This window comes from Eublepharis macularius, chromosome 12 (genome assembly GCF_028583425.1).
Source record: "Eublepharis macularius isolate TG4126 chromosome 12, MPM_Emac_v1.0, whole genome shotgun sequence".
NCBI lineage: Eukaryota > Metazoa > Chordata > Lepidosauria > Squamata > Eublepharidae > Eublepharis > Eublepharis macularius.
Window position 1 is genome coordinate 56,093,822 of NC_072801.1, and position 25,102 is coordinate 56,118,923.

Consider the following 25,102-nt stretch of genomic DNA (forward strand, 5'->3'; position numbering starts at 1 on the left):
GTTCTTTTGAGGGCTCACACTCTTGCTGTTTCCTTGTTTCCTTTGGTTTTGGTTTTGGTTTTGGGCCTCTCCCCCCAAGCCCAGTCTCAGGACCACTGGCTCTGAGGTCTGGCTTTGTGTGAGTTCCTCCTGAGGTCCACTCTCTTCTATTCTATTTGCTTTCTCTCTCTTGCTCGCTGTGCACACCTGTTTGGTGCAGCTCCCTCTTGTTTTGGGCACCCTCTGTGTGCATCTCATTTTTATTTTGAGCACTTCTGCCACCAGGCAGGTGTCGCTGTGTTGTTTAGTGGCTCTCCCCCCAAGCCCAGTCCCAGGGCCACTGCCTGTTTCTGGGGCAAAGCTTTGTGTGGCTTCGTCACCTGGGGGAGGAAACTCCTCAAAGTTATCTTGTTTCTTTTGCTTCCAACTTATTTTTGTGTGCAACACTATGAGGTGTGGAAGGAAAGGGCAAGGGTGGTCATGGAGGGAGGAAGTGCACAGCTTGTCCTGGTTGCCCATCAGAGCCCAGCAATACTGGCGGGGGGGAGGTCTCGGAGGCACCAGAGACTACAACTATGGTAGATCTCCCTGCAGGGGCTGTGGAAGAGGCAGAACAAGTCTCACCACTGACCGGAGTGGATCTGGATGTCCTCAAAATTTTTGAGGAAAATAATGAGGGGGAATCCAGCTTCTCCAGCTCCCCAGCCCCATGCCACACTGCAGCTGGTAATCCTTCATCCTCCACCTGACTTGCCAACTCCCAAGCACCGTTTCGGTCAGTCATTGTTGCAGCACTTCCAGACCCTTCCAAACAACCCTTGTGTGGTGCAGTGCTGTTCCTGTGATACTCTGGTGCATAGGGGCTGTGACCCTAAGCACCTGTCGTCAACTGCTCTCCACTTGCATCTGCAGAGGCACCACTCAAGCCTGCTGCCTCGAGAGCAATGCAAGTCATCTTGCAGGCAGAAGAGGAGGGCTCCTGATCAGAAGGAAGGGGGAGGGTCATGGGAGTCCACCCCGAGCAAGAAGCCTTGCCCCAAGCTGCTGCAGGTAGGAGTGGAACATCATGGCAGGCTATCTTGCAGGAAGTTGTCCCCTCGGGGTAGTGGACAGTGCCTATCAAAAGAGTCAGGGAGAGAGCTCAGGAGGCAAGCTCTCATGTCCTGGCAGAGATGATTGCCCTGGAAGGACTTCCTTTGTCTATCATGGATGGTGTGGACTTTTGGAGGCTGCTGCATCATTTTGCTCCCTGGTTCATTATGTCATCATGGTGGATCATTGGCTGGGGAGTCATTCTTGCCCTCTACTGCAGTGTGCAAGAGATGTTTGCTCAGGAGCTGTCGTGTGCTAAAGGTCATACTGTGCACTTCACGACAGATATGTGGAGTGGCTGCCGTCATGGCTACCTTGTCCTCACTGCCCATTGGTGACCTCCGCTGCCCCAAGGAAACACCAAGGCCCCAGGGTGAGGTGATACCCTTGCAGCAGGGGTACAGAGTGATCATGCTTCAGGCATGAGGGATGGATGATGATCACATGGGCAAGAACATCACTGCCACAATCAAGGCTGAGCTGAGGGAGTGGGCACCCGGGGTGATTTTGCCCATGGCATCATGGTCACCGATGCAGGAAACAACATGCTGGCAGCCCTGAGAGAGGCATCCCTCAAAGGCCTTGTCTGCCTGGTGCATAGGCTGCACCCGATCATGGCGGATGCTTTTGGGCTAGGTAGCAAGATCAATGCCACCTGGGACCAGGCAACATTGTCTATGAGTGACTTGTTGGACAACTGCCAGTGTCTAGCTGCACACTTCTCCTGCAGTGTGAAGTTTTCGCATGAGCTGCTCCAGAGGCAGGGAGACGGGGGGCGATCCTGAGCACTACCGCTACCAGGACATGCCCACCCACTGCAAATCCACCTATGACATGGTTAGCCATCTAGTAAAGCAAAACAAACCACTCCAGCACTTCATGTTATCTGTGGCTATTACGCGGGAGGGAAAGGAGGTCAGCATCAGCTATGCAGACTGGTTCGACCTTTCAAAGATGGTTCATGTCCTGAAGGCCTTTAAGGATGTCACTGAACTCCTATGCTCATATCAGTCCAGCCTGAGACAGGTTATCCCCCTGATCTATGGCCTGGAATAGGTGCTGGTCGACGAGCTGGAGAATGAGGAAGATCTTGCCCTCAGATCAGGGACTTGGTCAGGAGGTTGCAGGGGGGCATAGCTGCCCTCTTGCATCCTCTCTGCCAGGAGCAGCTGTACAGACTGGCCTGCATATGTGACCCCTGGATAAAGGGCAGCATTGCCATGCGGGATGGTCAGCTGCAGGACTGGAAGAAAGTCCTGCACAGAGCGGTGGGCAGGTATCAGGCACAAAAAGCAAGACGGAGGGTTGAGGATGCGGCGGGGGTGATGGAGGGGGAGGAGCGGGGAGGAGTGGGAGGCTGTAAAAGAGCTGGGCATCCCAGCCATGAGAGCCCTCCCAACAGGGACCTCTGGTCATATGTGGTGGGCTGTGCAGTTGATGCCAGCCGAGTTGGTACATCTGTCAGAGCAAAGGACTTGGTGGGGGCCATGGTGCCAAGCCTACCGAGCCACCCCACACACCAACCCCCTGGAGTATTGGGCACGAAAATCTGCGATCTGGCTGGACCTCTCTATCATGGCCACTAACATTCTCTCCTGCCCTCCCACCAGTGTTCAGAGCGAGTGGGTATTCTCCCACCGGGAGACCTTCTCCATCCCCACCGCACACATCTGCACCTGGAGCTGGTGGATATGTTGTCCTTTATTAAGGTCAACCTCCCCCTGCTTGGGTCAGACTTCCCTCCCTGGACCTGGACTTATCTGGGCCCTGAGTCACCCCAGATCGATGTGTGTCCACCTGCCTACTGCCAGGCTCCAGGGAAAAGCTTTCTCCAGTGCTCCTGTTGCAAGGGCTCAGTCGCTCACACTTTTTGTTTTATTTTCTCCTTCACTCTTGTTTTCTGCCATTTTCCCTCATGGGAAGGTGTCTGAGTGCTACTGCTGATTTGTTGGGGGGCTCTGGGTCAAAGCTGAGTGGGCACCTCTGCTGGGGGGATCACAGGACAACCCTTTTGTTTGTGTTCCTCTACACTCTTGCTTTGAACACCTGTTTCTGTGTGCAGTTTGGGCACCAGTCTCGGGGCCATCACATGGCTCTGGGGCAAAGCTGAGTGTGGGCACCTTCCCTGGAGGCTCTCACAGGATAACCTTCTGTTTTTGTTCCTCCTTGGTCCTTCTTTGAGCACCTGTCTTGCATAGCAAGGTGTCTGTGCACTCTTGAGCACCAGTCTCGGGGCCACTGCCTGGTTCTGGGGCAAAGCTGAAGGTGAGCACCTCCCCTGGAGGCTCACACAGGACAACCTTCTGTTTTTGTTCCTCCTTACTCTTTCTTTGAGCACCTGTTGCAATTGGCAGGGGGTCTGTGCGCTGTTTGGGAGCCCGTCTTGAGGACACCACCTGGCTCTGGGGCAAAGCTGAGTGGAATTGTCACCCAAGAGCTCACAGGACTGTTATTCTTTCTTGGAGCACCTGTCCTGAATTGCAAGGGGTTTGTGGGTTATGTCCCTCCTGTGCCAAAAGTAAAGTGGTCAACTGTCAGGCTCTGCCCGGGCCACTCACACATCCTTGTGGGGGGAGACTGTATCAGTTGGTCTGTAGCACTGGCAAATATTTCCTCATGGGGGGGGCTGTTTCAATTGTGTGCTGCAGTAGGTACTGCCACAAACGAATGAGTGGGAGGCATTCATCAATGCTGCCGACTCTGACTGGTGGGTTTGCTGGTGGGAGGTAGAGTCTTATTTTGAACACTGGTCCCTCTTGAGAGGGTGTGGAAGGCATGCTACTGCCATGTCTGGAAGGTGGGTTCTGTGGGCACTAGCAGCCACGACTCCTCAGCACAGGGGACGAGCATAGCTCAGGTGTGCTGCCCTGCTGTCTCCATGCAGGGGACTGTCTCTTCCCCTCCTCAAGATGGGGCAGGTGTTCTTCTGGAGCTGCAACATCTGGCAGGTGGGTTCTGTAGGTCTCTGTAGGTTTCTGGAAGAAGGGAAGGGCATAGTTCACTTGTTCTGCCCTGCAGTCTCTGTGCAGTGTCCTTATTTTGAGAACCTGTGCCTCCTGGAAAGGTGTGAAGGTGACCGGCGAGCATGATTCTGTTGCATTACTCTGCTGCCCCGGGGTGAGGGAGGTGTCTCCACTTGGGCACTTAGAATTTCCTCCCCTGAAGGGGGAGGCATATGCCCATCCATCTGTCTGTCCCACCCTCCCATTCATGTCCCAAGATGAGGTAGATGCCCCCCAGTCATTTAGAATTTCCTCCCCCAAGGGGAACATGTCCATCCATCCCACCCTCCCATGTACATCCTGGGGTGAGGAAGACAGCCCCCCAGGAATTTAGAAAATCCTCCCCCGAAGGGGAGTACCGCCATGTATGATGAGTGGGTTCTCTTGGAAGCTGCCATTCCTTTTCAGGGGCATGTGTGCTGGAGCATGTACTGTATGTGCCGCTCTGTCCAGGGGACTGTTTCTTTTCCTTCATCCCCAAGACAGGGGTTCTGTCGGTGTCACCATGTCCAGCAGGTGGGTTCAGTCCTTATTTTGGGAACCTCTGCCACCTGGAAAGGTGTGATGTCCAGTGGGCATGATTCCGTTGTGTTACTCTGCTATCCCGGGGTAAGGGAGAAGTCCCCCTGGGCATTTAGAATTTCCTCCCCTGAAGGGGGAGGTGTGTGTCCATCCATCCCACCCTCCCATGCACATCCTGGGGTGAGGCAGACACCCCCTCCAAGCATTTAGAATTTCCTTCCCCAAAGGAGGAGGCATCCGTCAGTCCATCCCACCCTCCCATGCACATCCCAGGGTGAAGGAGATGCCCCCCAGGCATTCACGTATGGTGAATACAGACTAATACAGCTAACTCCTCTGGCTCTCCCCCCAAAGAGGGGAGGCATCTGTCATTGCCACCATATCCAGCAGGCATGATATGGTGGGAGCCTCTGAGGGCCCAAGGGAGGTGCAGCCCACTCCCACCCCTGAGCCCGTTGCCCACCCCTGAGCCCATGGCCGCCCCTCCTCTTGGGCCCGTGAAGAGGGGCGGCCACCAAGAGAACCCATATGCTGTATATGGTGAGCACCCCTGAAGGTACAAGGGAGGTGCGAGCCACCCCACCCCCAAGCCTGTTGTCCACAGGGGGGCAGAAGGGAGACAGTTGACTCTGCTGACTGCCTCCTGGGCCCACAAGGAGGGGTAGCCACTGAGTGAACCCACATGTTGTATTTGGGGGCTGCCCCTTAGAGCACAAGGGGGTGTGGGCCACCCCCACCACTGAGCCCCTTCCCCACAAGAGGCAGAAGGGAGGTAGTAGGCTCTGCTGACTGCTTCTCAGGCCCACAAGGAGGAGTGGCCACTGAAAAAACGTGCATGCCGTACTTGGGGGCCACCCCTTATGGCACAAGGGGATGCAGGGGGCCTCCACCCCCAAGCCTATTGCCCACAGGGGGCAGAAGGGAGGCTGACCACTTCCAGGGTCCATGAGGAGGGATAACCACCAAAAAACCCCACACTTCATCACTAGTGGGTGCCCCTTAGGGCACATCTCAGGATGAATGGCGGGGTTTTGGAGAAACATCTAGCTCCTCCTCCACATCCCAAACTCTTGGGACTGTCCCTGCCTACCATCCACCCCTCACTCCATCTCCCCAGCCCATCTCCACACCACAGCTGGTCCTTCATCCTCCTCTAATCCAGCAATTCCCGTTCCCTGTTTCAATCATGCACTCTGGCAGCACTTCCTTTCCTACCCTTCACGTTGACCTTCTCGATCAACAGATTGCAAACTGGGAGGGTCTCCCTGCAAGTTTAGCATATCTGGGTATAAAGGGGGATGACGAATCACAAAATTAACAAATTGTTTTGGCAAATGTGTCAATTTTGTGAAATTTCATAATTTGTGATTCGTGGATCGCAACAAAACATGAAGCTCTCATTTTGGTTTTTTTTCTGTTTCATGTCTATGTCTACTAATCTGTGCCAAGTCTCCCCATCATTCTGAAGCAGGTGGCCAGCTTTAATTTCTGCTTAAGTAAGGCAGCCATAAACAACCTTAGCTTCCATTGTAGATACTGTTGTGAGAAAGGAACTTCTGCAAATAACCTGGACAAGGTTTTTCCAATTCCTTTCAGTTTTGGTATTGCAACTTCCGTGATCATCCTGAAGCGAATAGTCAGTTCTGAGCTGCCTAGCTTTATTTTTGGATGAATTATACCTGCCAAAGACAATTATAGCTTTAATTGAAGGTAGTGCATTGGGGAGGGAAATCAGTTGGCTTCTGTAGATACGCCAGGCCAGGATGTTCCCTTTCCCTTCAGTTTGTGCATTGAAACACCTATGATAATCCTGAAACCAGTGGCCCATTTTTTTTGCACTGAATTTTAGTCCATGAGAAGGTATGTCTGCCACAGATGAACAGACACCTTTTGTGATGATAAATTTTCATTACCTGTTAAAATTAACACAACAGAACTGAAAAACATCTGTCAGCCTTATATTTTTAACCCACCATGCTTCCAGCGAGCAATGGGTAGTGCAATTTTTTTCTCTTTCATAGAAACCTCATGAAATCGGTTAGGCTGAAACAGAGTGACTAACACAAGGTTGTCCAGCAAACTTCGTAGCTGAACTAATATTTGAATCTGGCTCCTAGACTGACATGATAACTAATATAGTACACTGGCTCACACAAGCAAACCTAAGCAAAAGCATTGTTTTACTGGTTAATCATGGACAGAGTCAACCAATTGATCCATTAAAATTTCCAGACATAGTTCTGAACCAACATATTACATTATAATATTTTCATGATCTCTTACTATGGTTTAGTTGGGGGAGGGATTAATTGAACTGAAGGGTTTTTAAAAGCTATGTTTTCTCTCAATCTCTTGGCTTTTATTTGTAGTATGATGATATCCTTTTCTCTCCTGAATGAATTTCCCTGTCATTCCACCAACTGATTTTTGTTTGAGTAATCATTTGTGGCCTTTCTAAACAATTATATGGCTACATACTTGGTTTCATAAAATTACAAATTTCCAGAACCTCTTTTGGCTCCAGACAGCTCTTATGAGACATTTTTCATCTCTTTGAAATTATTGTTGGGTGAATGCAACTAGAAAAAGTAATCAGTTTTTGAAGGAACTTCAGTTACCTTTTCATTTTTCTCTAAATAATTAACATACTCTCAGAAACACCGATAGAATTTTTTCATTTTCCCAAATAACTCAGTCTTGCTTTAAAATTCTTCTGCAGTAATTCACGCAAGTGTACAACTGGATGTGTTTCCTATATTGTGATGGATTCTGCTCAAACTATTCAGGTTTGAATTGTTATTGGCTGCATGTAAAATTCAATCCTTCTATAGAGAGCTTTATTTTAGGAGAGAAAAATAGCATGCACAGTGTAGTCTGCTTTGAAGCTACTACTGACTTTTATTATGCAAACTTGAAAACAAATGAACCTTTACACACAAACACTGGCCTCCTAAAATGTCTTGCGTTCATCATATATGTGCTTACTAACAGTCAGCAAGCAAACACATTCTAAACGCTATTCTGGATATAGGTGCAAATAAGAGTGTGCCATAAAAGTATTCTTCTTATGAAACAAAAGATGTTGGTGGAGTTCAATTGATGGAACAATGATTTTACTAAGTGATTTTCCCCCCCTGTGATATAGTGTAGTGACAAAAAACTACCAGCATCTTTTGGCCTTGGTATTTGCTGTGGAGGAGATCAATGAAAACCGCCAGATCTTACCCAATGTCACTTTGGGCTTCAACATCTATGACAGCTATTTTGATGCATGGCGCACTTATCATGCTACACTGGAACTGCTTTCTTCACTCAACAAATTCATCCCCAACTACAAGTGTGACACCCAGAATAAGTTGATATCCGTCATCGGAGCTCTTTACACAGAAACCTCCCTCAACATAGCAGAAGTGCTGGGCATCTACAAAGTTCCGCAGGTTGTAGAATAGATGATCAATCAGTCTTTTTTTTTTTGCCTTACCAGGTATACCATTGTGGTAGGAACAGTCTGAGACTGAGGCGGGGCATGCATTTCTTAGAATTTTCCTTTACAGAGCACACAAGTAGAGAAGTAATCTCACAAGGAGATTTTATTTTTAAAAATCTCTTGTCCTTATTTCTGAATGCTGGTTTGGTGAGCAATTGGGGAAGCTTCATGACTTGTCTCTAGTCTTCCAGCTCTGCCAATCTTACATTCCTGTCTGATTTCAAAAGCCAAATATATATGGTTTTATTTGCATTGAGTGGACGCATCCTCCCATTATCTATTCCAATCCACCCTGTTTGTAGTATGTACCAGTATGTTGAATTGTATTAATTCATTAATGCCAGTGTGGTGTAGTGGCTGGAGCAACAAACTATGATCTTGGAGACCCTAGTTTGATTCTCTGTTCTGTCATGGGAGCTTGCAGGAGCAAAAACAGCTTATATGCCCTACTCAATTAATTTTATATGTGGCATGACCTCTTTCTGATGATGCTGGGATATATATAGTTGAGCAACTTATCAGAGCCCATTTACATTCTTTAGGGACTATAATACTAATTTTATGTCACAATTTATTAGATTTTATGTGTAGAATCTACCTCTTGGATACACACCTTAACATGGTGAGGGGGTTTGAGTGTGTCAGTGAAGCTGAGAGCAACACCCTCAAGAGCACAGGCTTGGCCAAGAGTCTAAACTTCTGGAATGGTCAAAGCTGAGACATCAGACTGCATCCACCCCCTTCAGGAATCAATGGTCATATCAGCAGAAGTGAACCATATGTTCTAATGGCGATGGCAGTGGAGGAATTCTTGAAGGTTAGCTACTGGGCAGCAGTAGTAGTGGAAGGTGACACTGGCAGAGGATCTTTCACAGACAATGGCAGTATCATTTCAGCTAACCCTGGTTAGTACTGCGAAGTGGAAGAAGACAATGGTAAACCACTTCTGCTAATCTTTTTACCTTGAAAACCCTATGATGAGACAATCCAAAATGAAATACATACATACATACATATATATGTGTGTGTGTGTGTGTGTGTGTGTGTGTATATGTATATGTGTATATATATATATATGTGTGTGTGTGTGTGTGTGTGTGTGTGTGTGTGTGTGTGTGTGTGTGTATGTATATGTATATGTATATGTATATGTATATGTATATGTATATGTATATGTATATGTATATGTATATGTATATATTGCTGGAAAACCCAACCCCCAGGTCAGATGGCACTCAATTGGCTACTGGGGAAGAGCCGAGGACAAGTATGACTAGCGCTATTCTTAATGATGGGACTGGATTAAAGTCAAAAGGATGTCCAGTTGCAGACGTGAGTAGATGCAAAAGGAACATCCAAAGCTGTGACACACATAATAGGAACATGAGAAGTATGAAAACAGGTAAGCTAGAAATCATAAATCAAGAAATGGAATGTTTAAACTTTGCAATCCTGGGTGTGCGTGAACTAATATGAACCCTCAGTACATTTTAAGTCAGAAAATCACACAGTGTTTTACTGTAGAAATGAACTCAAAAGAAACAGCATTGGACTAATAGTGAGGCGAGACATAGCACAAGCATTTAAGAGCCACAACGCAAACTCTGACCAAGTAATATCAATCAGACTTCAGGGAAAGCCTGTTAACATAATCATAATTCAAGTTTATGCTCCAACTATGGTTGCTGAGGAGGAAGAAAGAGAAAACTTCTACGCAAGTTTCCAAGAAGAAATTGATCATACACCTAAACATGATATGCTGATAATCATAGGCGACTGGAATTCAAAAGTAGGCGATAAAGCAGAATCAAACATAGTTGGAAAATTTGGACTAGGATCACAAAATGAAGCAGGAGAGCGGCTCATAGAATTTTGTGAAGCCAACAACTTATTCATTGCAAATACATGATTCAGGCAACCAAAAAAATAATTGTATACATGGAAATCACTGGGTGACCAATACAGGAACCAACTAGATTACATAATTGGAAGCAGAAGATGGAGAAGCTTTATTCTCTCAGCTAAAACAAGATCAGGAGCTGATTGTGATAAAGATCCTAATATCAAAAAATAGTTGCTAATATCAAAAATTAGAATAAAGCTAAAAGAATCTTAGTGCCAAAATACAATCTAAGTAATATTCCTGAAGAATTTAAAGACCAGATAAGGAATAGATTTGCAATACTAAGTTTAACTGATCGTGAGCCAGAAGAACTGTGGGCTGAAACCAGAGATATTATCAAGGAAGAATATGCAAAGATCAGGGCTTTTTTGGGGGGAGGAAAATTCTGGAACACCATTCTGGAAGCTCTAGAACCTGCTTACATGATTCCTTCCTCCTTTGGCCCTACAAGCTCTGCAGAGGACGCTTAGCTGCTTTGAGTTCATTGTGCTTTTTTCCCATTCCTCTGTGTGTGTGTGTGTGTGTGTGTGTGAGAGAGAGAGAGAGAGAGAGAGAGAGAGAGAGAGAGAGAGAGAGAGAGAGAGAGAGATGGTGCGGCTCTGCAGAGGAGGGTAAGCTGCTTTGAGTTCATTCTGCTTTTTTCATTCTTGAGAAAGAGACAGACAGACAGACAGACAGACAGACAGACAGACAGTGAGTGTAAGCAGAGCTGCTGGGGTCAGAGAGAGAGAGTTCATTCTGCTTATTTCATTTGTGAGTGAATGAGAGAAAGAGAGAGAGAGTGTGTGCAAGCAGAGCTGCTGGGGTTGGCTTTGCAGAGGCTTTAGCTGCTTTGGGTTCATTCTGCTTTTGTCATGAGAGAGAGAGCAAAAGAGAGAGCAAGCATAGCTGCTGGAGTCGGCTTTGCGGAGGAGGTTTAGCTGCTTTGAGTTCATTCTGACTTCCATTTCATTCAGGGATTTCTATGTATGTGTGTGCTGCTTTGAGTTCATTCTATTTTATTTTCATTGGGGGAGTGGGTGGGTGGGGCTGTGTGTGTTGTTTTCATTCTTTTGTTGACTAAAGTTGACATTGTTATGGTTCCCACAACTTTTGAAAGCAGATACATTCTGTGTTAGTTAAATATATCAGTTATGGTTATTTATATTAGTTAAAGTATCAGTTATGGTTATTCCAGTTTTATACTAGGAATGGATAGCTGTGTCCAAGTCACAGAAGGCTTTCATTAATATATTCATCAGCATATAGGTGTTCTTATGTCTTAAGAACTCAAATGGTTCTTCCCACCCTCAGCTGATTAATATCACTGAAATTGCCGTGGACGTATTGGTGTTAAGGAAGTTTTTATGAATATTGTTTGTCTGGGACTCTGGAATATTTATGAGCATTTCACAATGTCACAACATCTTAGCCATTGGTAAGGTAGAGTTGGCAAGCAACAAAATAAAAGCCATTTTAAACTAAGTATAACTCTAATGGAGCTAAAGTTGAGTATCTAATTTTGAATTGCTCCAGTAAAGCAAAACCCTCCCTGAAAATTTGAAAATTCAGTATTCATTAGATTAGGAATTTCAGACTTTGTGGAATTTTGAGAAAGAGTTTTAGGGTTTTTTTTCCTATGCTGGCAGAGGGAATCTGTTAAAATTTAGATTTGTGAGATGGGTTTTGGATTTTTAGAGGCCCCTTCCCTCTTGCATGTTTTAAAATATGATTCCAAAGAAATGAAATGTTTGGGAAAGGGAATGGAAGATTTCACTTTTTGTAGAGGATACAGAAAGGAAAAAAAAACCCTTTCTCATAATAGCGTAATTTTCTAAGCTTACTAACATTTATTTTGTCGTAATGCATTGTGCTGGGTCCTGGGAGTGACATCACTTCTGGGAGTGACGTCATCACACATTTCTGGGAGTACATGTGATAATAGAGAGTTCCACCACCTCTGTTCCCAGAAAAAAGCCCTGGTAAAGACTATTCCTGTAGCCAAAAGAAAGGAGAAGCCTAAATGGATGGCTAAGGAAACTCTTAAAATTGCTAAAGATAGACGAAGAAACGAAAGTAAAAGACAACAGAAATAGGGTCAAAATGCTAAATGCAGTTTTTTCAGCAGCTTACACGCAGAGACAAAGAAATCTATTATGATAACCAGTGCAAAGAAATAGAAGAGAACAACAAAAAAGGAAGAACAAGAGACTTGTTAAAAAAGAGCTGAGAAATCAAAGGGAATTTCAAGCCACATCTTGGGATGCTGAAAGATCAACATAGAAATACAGTATCTGATCAGGACAAAATAAAGGAAAGATGGAAACAATACATTGAAGAACTATACAAAAGAGATGGAAGGATGACAGATACTTTTGACAAAGAATTTTTTGATGAAGAACCAGAAATCCTAGAAAGTGAAGTAAAAGCTGCACTCAAAGCAATTGGGAGAAACAAGGCACCTGGAGTAGATGGAATATCAATAGAGCTCTTTCAAGCTATAGAAATGGAGTCCATCAGAATCTTAACAAGAATCTGTCAACAAATATGGAAAACAAAACAATGGCCACAGACTGGAAACACTCAGTCTACATTACAATCCCCAAAAAGAGGCTGCCAAGGAGTGCAGCAACTATCGGACAATCACATTAATTTCCCATGCAAGCAGTGATACTCAAAATTATACAGCAAAGACTCTTGCCATTTATGGAACGAGAAATGCCAGATATTCAAGCTGGATTCAGAAAAGGAAGAAGCACCAGAGATCACATGGTGAATTTACGGTGGCTAATGGAATATACCAGGGAATTTCAGAAAAAAAATAATCCTGTGTTTTATAGATTACAGCAAAGCTTTTGACTGTGTGGATCATGAAAAGCTATGAAGAGTCTTAAAAGAAATGAGGGTAACACAACATCTGATTGTTTTGATGCACAACCTATACTCTGGACAAGAGGCTACAGTCAGGACAGAATATAGAGAAACAGAATGGTTTCCAATTGGCAAGGGTATCAAACAAGGATGCATATTATCTCCCTATCTGTTTGACCTCTATGCAGAGTATTTCATAAGGAAAGCTGGATTAGATCTAGAAGAAAGTGGAGTGAAAAGTGGTGGGAGGAACATTAACAATCTGAGATATGCAGATGACACCACATTACTAGCAGAAAAATAGTGAAGAGTGAAGACTTGAAATGACTACTGATGAAGGTTAAAGGAGAAAGAACCAAAGCAGGATTACAACTGAACATCAAGAAGACAATAATGAGTGACTACCAAGGAATTACACAATTTTAAAGTTGGCAATGAGGAAATTGAAGTTGTTCAAGATTTTCTATTCCTTGGCTCAATCATCAACCAACAGGGAGACTGCAATGAAGAAATCAGAAGATTGAGACTTGGAAGAGCAGCTGTGAGGGAGCTAGATAAGATCCTTAAAGATAAAGATGTCTCTCTGAGAACCAAGATCAAGATAATCCATACTATGGTATTCCCCATTGCCATGTATGGGTGTGAAAGTTGGACAGTAAAGAAAGCTGACTGGAAGAAAATTGATTCATTTGAAATGTGGTGCTGGAGGAGAGTTTTGCGGATACTATGGACAGCCAAAAAGACAAATAAGTGGGTACTAGATGAAATCAAGCCTGAATTCTCCTTAGAAGCTAAAAGGACAAAACTGAGGCCATCCTATTTTGGTCACATCATGAAAAGACAAGATTCTCTTGAAATGTCAATAATGCTAGGAAAAGTGGAAGGCAGCAGGAAAAGAGGAAGACATAAAACGAGATGACTTGACTCAATAAAAGAAGCCACATCCTCCAGTTTGCAGGATCTGAGCAAGTCTGTTAAAGATAGGATGTTCTGGATGCCTTTCATTCATAGGGTCACCATAGGTCGAAGATGCCTTAACAGTACATAACACACACATGTGTAGAACGGATCATGTCTGTAAGTAGAAGGTTGCGTTTTACCAATTTTCACAGGGCCCAGGAAACTTATGCTTTGGTTCTGAATGTTCTCATGCCTTATAGTTGCTGTGACTGAGATGTCTCACATTTCCTTTCTTTTGGATAGCTAAACATGTCTGGAGCCTTCCTGTCCTGACCAACCTATTGTTAGATAAAAATGAAGAGCATCTCTTTCTCTAAAGAAAACCAACACCGGCTGATATAGTGAAAAATTAGGCATGCATTAAAAAGGCATGTATTCAAGAGATGAACCAAAAAGAGACTCCCATGGGAAACAAACTGCCCCAAACCTGGATGTCATCCTCCCAGGGACTGCACTGTGGCACTTTTCTATACAATGATTTGAAGAGATATTTGTTACACATTGATTGACTGTATTGGTTGAAGCCTTTTCCCTGGGAAGGCAACACCCAGGTTTTTGGCACATATTCAAGAGAAACAGGAAAATATTTTTTCAGGATCAGGCACAGTGCCTATAACTTGTGCCCTTTGACATATTAGTTATTAGTGGACATTCTTCTTCTCCTCCTCCCTCTCCTTCTTCTCCCTCTCCTTCTTCTTTTCCTCTTCCTCTTCCTCCTCTTCCTCCTCCTCTTCCTCTTCCTTCTTCTTCTTCACTGTTTTAACATTCTTTCCATGCAATTGGTCTCTGAATGAAAGATTAAACATGACTAAGGTTTCTGGGAACACATCATTCTGGGAAGTTTGAGATTCTAATCCATCTCTACAAAAACACAAAGAAATTAACAATGCAAGAACTTTTTTGGCACAGTGCTGCCATGAATGTGACTGGGGGCGGAATTCTCTCTCCTTCCTCTCCCCTTACCCGTCCATTTTATCTTTCCATAGTTTACTTACGGCTCCACTCCTAGGGTGTTTGATAAAGCAGATACCATTTCCTTCTACAAAATGGTCCCAAGTGAAGCCTATGAGTATATCGGAATACTCCAGCTACTTCTGCATTTCAGTTGGACATGGGTTGGGGTCCTTACAGCTGATGGTGGGATTGGAGAAAGATTTGAGAAGACAATGCTTGAAGTTTTTCCTTCCAGGGGCATCTGCTTTGCCTTTTTAGAAAGAATCAAGACCATTTATGTCAATAACCTTCTTGACTTCATCAATTCATTGGTGTCAATATTTAATGTTTCCATGAAAAGCAATGCTAATATAGTGATTGTTTATGAAGAACATATGATAAATTTCAGATGGTTATTACATCTGCCAGAAATGGGAATGGTGACAATGGAGCCTAAAGGTAAAGTGTGGATTATGACAACATCAATGGTGTTGATGTCACAGATTTATCAAAGAACTTGGGACATACAAGCCATCCATGGTGCTCTGTCCTTCACAGTTCATTCAAATGAAGTGCGAGGATTCCAAGATTTCCTCCAGACCAGGAGCCTCTTCTCGACAAATGAAGATGGATTTGTCCAAGACTTCTGGGAACAGGCATTTGACTGTGTATTTCCAAATACATTTCTTAGCGAAGAGCGGGAGAAAACCTGCACTGGAGCAGAGAAGCTGGAGAGCCTTTCAGGATTACTGTTTGAAATGAACATGATTGGCCAGAGCTACAACATCTACAATGCTGTCTATGCTGTGGCACATGCTTTACATGCCATGCAGTCGTCCCAGCACAAACACAGAGCAAGGGTTGATAGAAGGATATGGAATTTTCAGGATCCACAGTCATGGCAGGTAACAATGATGTATGAAGATGCAATAACAAGTCTCAATATGTATTTTTTTTTACCATTTTTTTGTCAATTGTTCTTACTGGGCATTTTGTTCTATTCTTCTACAAATGGCAAGTTTTCATTTTTCCATGATTAGTTCTTTCTTTAGTTCCTGCATTCGCTTGAGTCTGCAATGCTGAGATAGTACCAGTTTCTCTAACGGTTCCTTCTGCATTTCTTGCTTCAATAGAAGGGAGACAGTCCTTGTAAGATTTGTCAAGACATCTCAAGACACTGACTCCCACCACTAGTGACTACTAGAGCCAAACTGTAACAAAGTCAATCATGTAACAAAGACTAAGTTCTATGGTCCAGTTATGGGGAGAAATGTATACATATATGATGTTGTGCTCTCCTGAATAGAGGCAGGGCAGAAAAAATTGCTTCCATAGTCTTCTTAAAACAACATGTAGGCAATTGTCAAGAAAGGGGACTTCTGAGCCCCTTTAATTTAAAACTAAGTTACAGTAAATATAGCAGGGATACACCCCGAAATTTCTTGATTTTTTTCTAAAAATCAAACAGTTCATCAATCTTTGTTTCAGCATCTTTATGTAGTCCAGAATACCTGACCTAATTCCTAATACCTAATACCTAATTCAGCTGCACCACATTCTAAGAAATGCCCCTTTTAACAAACAGAAGAGCTGGAATAAACCTCTGCATGAGACACTGAAAATCAGCTGCTGTTGTATTCAAACATCACTAGGATAGATGACTAATGGTGTGAATCAGATCAAGGAACCTTCCTCTATGATTTGTTTGCATCTTATAAATGTTTCTGTTTTCTTTTTCAATTCAGCTGCACCACTTTCTAAGAACTGTCTCTTTTAACAACAGTGCTGGGGACAAGATTTCCTTTGACCAGAATGGAGAACTGATAGAGGGGTTTGATATTGTAAACTGGTGTATTTTCCCCAATCAATCCTTCCTCAGAGTGAAAGTCGGAAGACTGGATCCCCGTGCTTCCCAAGACAATATGCTCACCATTCATGAGGAATCCATTACATGGCACAGAAGTTTTAACCAGGTAGGATCTGAGGGAAGATAACCAGGTATTGTTTCCCTTATGAATTAATTATTCCTGGTATTCATAGTGAATTTTATTGGATAAACTTTAATTATTTAAGCAATAACTTCCTAATGTTTCAGAACCAACATGAAAAAGACAAACTTTTTGGTTGGAGGGTGGTGTAATAACTTGATTTTCTGGATTTGGTTCATGATCCTGGAAGCCACTTTGATGAAACACATCAGCTATTTCCATGTATATTTATGGCTTTTTTATTCAGTTTTGCATACCCCTTTTATTCAGCTTTGCATAGCCCTTGTTTTCATTAAATTTCAAGAGTGTGTTCATTGTATTGGAAAGTCATGTTGGATTGGGTGTATGAACGTTATTTCCTATGGGGGTGGGCATGGGAAAAATAGTCTTCTGAATGAGATATTTTTCACCAGATGGCACCAAAATTTCATCAAGGTCTTCCATCTACTAAATGTCCTCCCAAGTTTCAAGAGAATTGGATAAGGGGTCTGATTTTATGGTCTCTTGAAAGAGCTTTCCCTAGCCATCACTGTCTCTATTTATTTCTTATGGGAAGAAATTGTGTGTTGTCCAGAGCAGCTCTAAAAAAACATTTCACCCAATGGCACCAAAATTTCAGTAAACCTTGCTTTCCTTCTATATTAAATATTCCCCCAGAGAATTGGACAAAGGGGTCCAATTTACCCTGCACCCCCAGAGAGAAAGTGCTACCTGCCACCTTTATCCCTAGGGGCAGTCCTCACTATTACTACTAATCAAAATAAATCAAACTGTTCTGTAGTCCAGGTGAGGGTACAGAGTAGGAGTTCAAGGTCTGCATATTTCATGCAGGATCTTGTCAGGGGCCCCTAAAGTAAATACCGAATGCAACAAATGCTTGAGGGAAATTACTGCACAGGATAATGTGCTTGGCTGAGGGAAGCTTGGCTAATCCCTCTCTTGAATTGGCTGGGAGAAAAATCTCTGACCCTTCCTTTTGCAGGAAATATGAGCAAACTGCAAGCACTGAGTATTTTCTTCTCAATCCAGTTCCAGAACTCTTTCAGTGAATTAGATATTGCCTGTCAAATTGGAGTCAGGTGACATTTAGACTCTGCAAGATCTGATTGCACATTCCTAGCATAAATGCATTGCATGTTCTGGAGATGTTCAGTCCTTCCCGCTTTTCACAGGAAGAACTAATAAAATTCTGTAGAATTGATATTCATCTAGCAAAAAAAGAGAGGAGTAATATGAACAACAAAAGTGACCTTGTGTGAATGTACACACCTGGCTATTTGGGCTTTGCAACAGGCTGCGGGAGTTGTGATACACACAGACTTTTACCACCAAGACAAAATTGTATGGGGGAAGAATGATATTTGACTACCCTAAACAGCACTGGAATTTGTCTTCAAACAGCGAATATACTTTAAATACAATGCAGGAGTGTTTTCTTACAAAATTGTTTAAGGCTAGCATCTAGGCAATATTATTATTTGTTGTCAACCGTCTATGCATTACTAATGGTCCACAGACATATCTGAAGAAGCAAAGTCTATGAAACATTAAACTAGAATAAAAATGTGTTAGTGTTTAAGATACCAAAAGAAGAAAATACCCATATGTGTATTCTGAAAAGTAAATTGTCTATTCTTTCCCCATATAATGACCAGACTACGCCTTTTTCTGTGTGTTCTGAGAGCTGCCAACCGGGTTACAGCAAGAGAAGGCAGGAAGGAAAGCCATTTTGTTGTTACGATTGTATCCCATGTCCAGAAGGAAAGGTTTCAAACCAGAAAGGTAAGAGATTTCATAGTGCCGCTGGGCTTAGAAGACAGCAACTCAGCTTAGGATAGCAGTAGTTGAATACAAGGCTTCGTTACCATCTTGAGAAACAAACCTGACAGATCAGTCTACTCTAGAAATACTTTTTACTCAAAGTTCCACCGTATGACACCTTGTCTCTCCATTCATAATAATTCTGCATTGTTTTCTCCAACTACATTAACAAAATATTGAAATCAAAATGAATGCCACTTTTTGTATCTGTTATGTATAAATGGCTTTAAAATGTCATAACATAAAAATAGCATAAAATGGGTCAAATGAAAAGGCTCATAGTAAGAATCTTTTTCCATCAGGCCGCTCCCTGCACCAAAGATTGCTGGCATTGATTGTGCGGGCCTGGAATGGGACGCTGAGGGAAGTTCAGCAATCTGCCTGGTATACCATTCACCCAGTACGCTGGCAGCTGCCTTGCCTAGCCTGTTGGAGGCAGTGGCCATGCCGATGATGCAGCCTTCTCATCGGCTATGGACTAGGGTCTTCCATGGTGTCACTGGGACTCTCCCAGTTTATATCAGCCCCCATGCATTGAGCAGGACACATGCTGGCTCTGGTCTTTTGCCTGAGGATACCAATGGAGCTGGATATGCCTGAGGCAATGCCATAGTCAGCCCACTTCTTCCTGATGGCTCACCTGGGCACATAAACTCCCCTTATTTGGGTGCCAATCTGGGCCATTTCCACATTGCTTACCTTTTGCCAGAACACAGTGTCTTCATATGTGAAATCGTGCCAGGAAGATGCTGTTATCATGCGATTTCATGCGCGAACACGCTGTGTTCCAGCAAAAGGTAAGTCATGTGGAAACAACTCTGATTTATGCTCCCCAGGGAGTCTAATGGGTCCAACTGGATTCTCAAACACTCTATGGGATACTATGCCCCCTGGCAGCTCATTGGAAGAACTGGTAGAGGACTGAAGCCATTGATAAGATCATTCCCCATTGCCTTCTCCACTCATGAACCAAAGTGGCCCCTTAGTATACTAAGGAGCAAGCTACAGCAGCTGAAATGGAATGTCAGTCTATGGATGACAGGCTATGGCAGAGAGACCCCTGTACCTTCACAGCAAGACATCCACGATCTTGGTTGAAAGGCTTTATTCAGGAATCAGGAATCAAATCAAATCTACAGATATGTCCATAGGATCGCTCAGAAGGAATGCAAGCAGATAAGCAAATTGATAGGAATATCTAAACGTGTGAAAACCATCCTTATTATAGAGCACAATTACTCATTCCCCCTCCCAACAGTAAAACATAACTTTTGATGTGAAGCTGGTTTGAGTACTCCTCACATAGTTTACATATCAAGTCCAGACACTAGGAAGGCATAAGATTAAAGCTGAAACACAATGATTCATGAGAATGAACAGTTTACAAGGTCAGAAGCTCTGGGAGCTTCAAAGCATTTAGATAAGGCACCTGCGGCTTCAGTAGGCCTGTGAAAGCAAGGCAGTTTACAGCATTGGCAATATGACATCAAGGTACAGCATCAACAATGGTTTTCAGTAATTGCCATGGCTCATTGTAACAGCTCAGCTTAAAATAATGGCATGGATGAGGAGCAGACATGACATGGGAGCTGAGATGGCTAGAGCAGGTGTGGCAGCAAATCCATAATGAAACGACAAGGACATCATATTTGATACTTATAAAATCCTATGAGAAGACAGTGAAAGCCACAAAGAGGGGTTATTATGCAGCTTCAATTGCGTCCACTAGATCTTGCCTGGCACAATTGTTTAGATTGATTCAGTCTCTAACACTCAGCTCCATCTGTTGATGGACAGCCAGTTAGATGCTGCCCCAGATTCCTTGGCTAAGGGTCTGGATGGCATGTGGAATGGTTGAATCCCCTGAAGATGGAGGTTCTGTATAGACATGGGCACGATCCAAAAAAAAAATACCGATCAAGCTGTTCGTGGATCTGCGCTGGTGACGACCCCAGATCACTGATTCACTCCGATCAAGTCCCGTTTCCGATCTGGGATCAGAGGGGCACCCCTCCACACACACATACTTAGAGCAGATGGGGAAAAAGGTTTTTAATCCGGCGACGAGCCACATCCCCTCAGGGAGGGGATGTTTTCACACACACACATGCACGCACACACTTAGAGCAGAGAGGGGGAAGTTTTTAACCCGGCGACGAGCTGCCTCCCCTCAGGGAGGGGACATTTTCTCTCTCTTTCACACACATGCACGTACTTAGAGCAGAGAGGGAAAAAGTTTTTAACCCGTCCCTGCCTCTCCAAATAGAGAGAGAGAAAGAGACACCCCGTCAACAAGTTTCAACCAGCTTTTAAAAAAAAAGCAGGGATAGAATCCTCCATTCTTCCCCACCCGATCTTAAAAGCAAGCAGCAAGTCTTCCAAAAGCATATTTTAAACAGGAAGAAAGTAAAACCAGGATCCACATGGATCCTCACGGATCCTATGGTTTTTTAAATAGGAAAAACACAAATGAAACATCAAATCACATATCACAGCCAGGTCCGCAGACTGAAATATAAAAAACACAGATCCAAAAATATTTGGCACTGCCATGGTGAAAAAACATGAATCTGAGACACGAATCCTCATGAATTCATATGATTTTTACATTGAAACAAAACAAAAAGGCTGTCATATTTTAGATCTTTTGGTCCTGTTTGTGGCATTGGACATGATCTGGGACAGTATACACTTCCGCTCAGCTCCTCTGAGCCCTCTATTTACCATTGACCCACTGGGCTGAGAAGCCAGGAGGAGAGAGAGATCTCTTTTCAGTGTTAACTCTTTCAATGCCCTGAATGAACTCAGGACGAGAGAAAGCCAGGGTTTTTTGTTTTTTCTCTCTCTCTCTTAACCCCTTCCTCTCCCAGTCACTTTGCTTATATTTTTCTCAGGAAACCACCTTTTCACTCACAACTGTTTGCTTTTCCTCACTAGAGGAAATATTATCAAGTTTCAAACAGAGCTCAGGCATTCCCCTGCCTCTGTTGCCAGGGGAATAGATTGTTGACACCTGAATGTCTAGCTTCCCGATCCTATCACGATTGCCCTAACCAGACCCGGTCCAGCCCCCTCCCGACCGCTGGATCGTTTGCCATGGAAGACAATGATCCACCAGGTCCCGATTGTGAGATTGACATTATCATGGGGTTTTTTTGATCGTAATGCAGATCATGCCCATCTCTAGTTCTGTACCTAGGTTGTAGGATGAGGGATTTGGGAATCCAGCTCCCAACCCTCAACAGAGAGCAGTTAAGGCTGTTGTCGATGGTAAAGAGCTTCAGCATGTTCCTATATGCCACACTTTCTATGGAGACCCAGGTAACGACAATTGATAGATCTGCATTTTTTCATTTTGGGCAGGTCAGGAAATTTGCACCTTATCTCTCATCTCAGGACCTGGCTTTGGTAAACCATGCAACAGTCACCTCCTAGCTGGACTACTGTAACATGCTCTACACTGGGTTCCCCTTACATTTGACCTGGAAGTTACAACTGGTCCAGAACATGGTGACATGCATCCTTACTGGGATGGCATTTAGGGCACACAGTCATCCTGTGCTGTGCCAGCTGCACTGGATCCCAATGAGTTCTGGAACCAGTTCAAGGTGCTGCTTTTAGCATTTAAAGCTGTTTACATACTTGAATGTGCATACTTGCTGGACTACCTCTCTCGTTATGAACCCTGCAGAGCCTTGCAGTCTGTGGATAAGCAGTTCTTGGTGGTCCTCTGCATAAGGGACCTTTGTTTGACCTTGACCAGGGCCAGGGCTTTTTCTGTCCTGGCTGTGGCCTACTGGAACACACTCCCATTGGAAAGCCAAGCCCTGCAAAATGTATTACAATTCCACAGGGCCTGCAAGAAGGAGATGGTCCTCCAGGCCTTCAGTTGAGAGCCAGCTAATTGTTCCCTTCCCTGACAACCATGTCCCCACCTACAATTGCCCTGGGCCTTGTACGATGGCTGTGCCTGTGGTTTTTATGATAGTTTTATAAATGCTGTGTACTGTTAGGCTTGTTTGTTAAATTAGTTTTACATTTTTATGTTGTTTTAATGTATATTTTATGTTGTAAGCCACCCTGTATTTGTTCGTGGGGGAGGGTATAAATCAAAATAAATAAATAAGAGAATAAAAAGAAACAAAAAGGGCAAATTTCTGCATCTCTAATTTGCACACCAGAGTAGAAGCAGATCACACCAAGGTATGTGCAAAAATAAAGGTGGACTGGCTATTAATTTCAGAGATTCCAGGTGGGCTTCTGACTGGAAGTGGGGAGGACAATGGCAAGGCATTTATAACAGAGCATAAGAAGAAAAGAGTACAGCTTTAAATTCTGCTTACATGTGCCTTCCATATCCTCCTTTGTAAAATGAGGGGGAGGGGGTAAACAGATTACCCATGCAAAGGTGTTCTAATTGACTTCAGTTTTGGAATAGCAGCCTCCATGATCTTCCTGAGAACATGACGTCAGACAATTGGCTTCATTTTCGGAGGAGTCATACCTTCCACAGACAACTATAGCTTCTATTACTAATACCAAGAGGTATTTTTGGAAACAATGTGGGTCAGGGGGATGTTCTGTTTCCCTTTGTTTGGGGCACAACAACATCCATAATCATTCCGAAGCAAAAAGCCAATTGTGAGAATCCTAGTTTTACTGTCAAAGGAATTATGCCTGCTAGAAACAAGCAATGCAAAAAGCAGTAAGGGTCGCTGCGAGGATCTTCCAATTCCCTTCATCTCTGGCATGGCTTTCAAGAAGAGGCTAGATGAATATTTGTCAGGGATGCTTTAGGCTCATCCTGCATTAGGCAGGGGGTTGGACTAGAAGGTCTGTACAGCCCCTTCCAACTCTGTGATTCTGTGCTCGTCCCATGAACATCCTGAAGCTGGTGGCCAATTTTGAAACTCCTAGATTTATTTTCTGAGGAGTTATGCTTGCCAAAGATGGTTGGATGGGCAGACAGATCTTTTTATTATTATGGATACATAATATGAGATATTCTTTTTGCTTCAACTGTACCAAATAAAAGTTTCATAAACCCAAAGGAAACTCCAGAGAATCTCTAAGTTAGAGATTCTCTAAAAGTTTCAAGCTTGCCCCATGTTTTTGCCCATCCTGGTTTCATTCCTGGTCCTGTTTCAAGATGGCATTGCTGGATATGGAAGAGAGTAACATCCCTGCCAGTGGATACTATGAAATTTCTTTTGTTTAAGTCCCTGATAATTAATTAACATAAACGTGTTCAATGTTATTGGGTTTTTTAGAAAATTCCCTAGATATCAACTGATGTCAGAGTCTAGCATTTCATGTTGAGGACAGGGGAGCAGCATGCAGGAACTGTTCAATTAGGTCTCATGAAGTATAAAAAGTTAAAAGCAGCTATCACTATAAAAAAAGAAATCCAGTTCCTCAGACAGTCATTGTAGGATTATGAAAATAGTGTGCAAAAGGGCTCTGAAATATCATTAGATATTATACAATGGCTTTTATTGTTGTTTATTTCATGGAGAATGCAATTTTAGATCTTGGTCTCCCTGGTGTTATCTTGACTTTCATACCACAACATCACAATGGCATTCTTTATGTATCCATAATTCATGGGTGAAGAACATATTAGGATGTTTGGGGACATTCAGAATACATGTTTTCATTTCCAGACATGGATGACTGTGTTAAATGCCCAGAAGATCAATATCCAAATCAGGTCAAGAACTCATGCCTTATAAAGGACAGAAGCTTCTTGTCTTATGAAGACTCCCTAGGGATCAGTTTAGTTGTTTTGGTGCTTTTTTTTTCTTGGCTCACTCTTTTGGTATTAGGAAGCTTTATGAAGTACCACAACACTCCCATTGTCAAAGCCAACAACTGCAACCTCACCTATGTTCTTCTTATCTCCATCCTACTCTGCTTCCTATGTGCCTTACTATTCATTGGGCAGCCTGGGATGGCGATGTGCCTCACCCGGCAAATGACTTTTGGCATCATCTTCTCAGTGGCTGTATCATGCGTGCTGGCAAAGACTCTCACTGTGGTTCTGGCTTTTACGACCACCAAGCCAGGATCCAGGATGAGGAAATGGGTGGGGAAACCCTTAGCCAGCTGCATTGTTCTTTCCTGCTCCCTTATCCAAGTGGGCATTTGTGTGGTATGGTTGGGAGTCTCTCCCCCATTCCCAGATGTTGACATGCATTCATTGACTGAAGAAATTATCTTGGAGTGCAATGAGGGATCACCTACCATGTTTTACTGTGTCCTGGGCTATATGGGCTTCCTGGCCATTATCAGCTTCATAGCGGCTTTCCTTGCCAGGAAATTACCAGATAATTTTAATGAAGCCAAGTTTATTACTTTCAGCATGTTGGTGTTTTGTAGTGTGTGGTTATCATTTGTTCCAACTTACTTGAGTACCAAGGGGAAATATATGGTAGCTGTGGAAATCTTTTCAATTTTGGCCTCCAGTGCTGGGCTTCTTGGTTGCATCTTTTCTCCTAAATGTTACATCATTTTGCTTCAACCTGAGCTGAACAACAGGGAACAGTTAATAAGGAGAAAGAATTAA

General features: G+C 43.7%; 1 protein-coding gene across 1 annotated transcript in view; it reads left to right on the forward strand.

Annotated features, from left to right (window-relative positions):
* LOC129339474 (vomeronasal type-2 receptor 26-like) overlaps positions 1–25,102 on the forward strand; it is a 28,585-nt gene extending 3,483 nt beyond the window's left edge. Inside the window, exons 3-7 of the mRNA XM_054994055.1 lie at positions 7,741–8,032; positions 14,782–15,633; positions 16,474–16,701; positions 18,372–18,498; positions 24,201–25,102. Of these exons, the coding sequence (XP_054850030.1) occupies positions 7,741–8,032; positions 14,782–15,633; positions 16,474–16,701; positions 18,372–18,498; positions 24,201–25,102 (2,401 nt within the window). The remainder of the gene's footprint in view (positions 1–7,740; positions 8,033–14,781; positions 15,634–16,473; positions 16,702–18,371; positions 18,499–24,200) is intronic.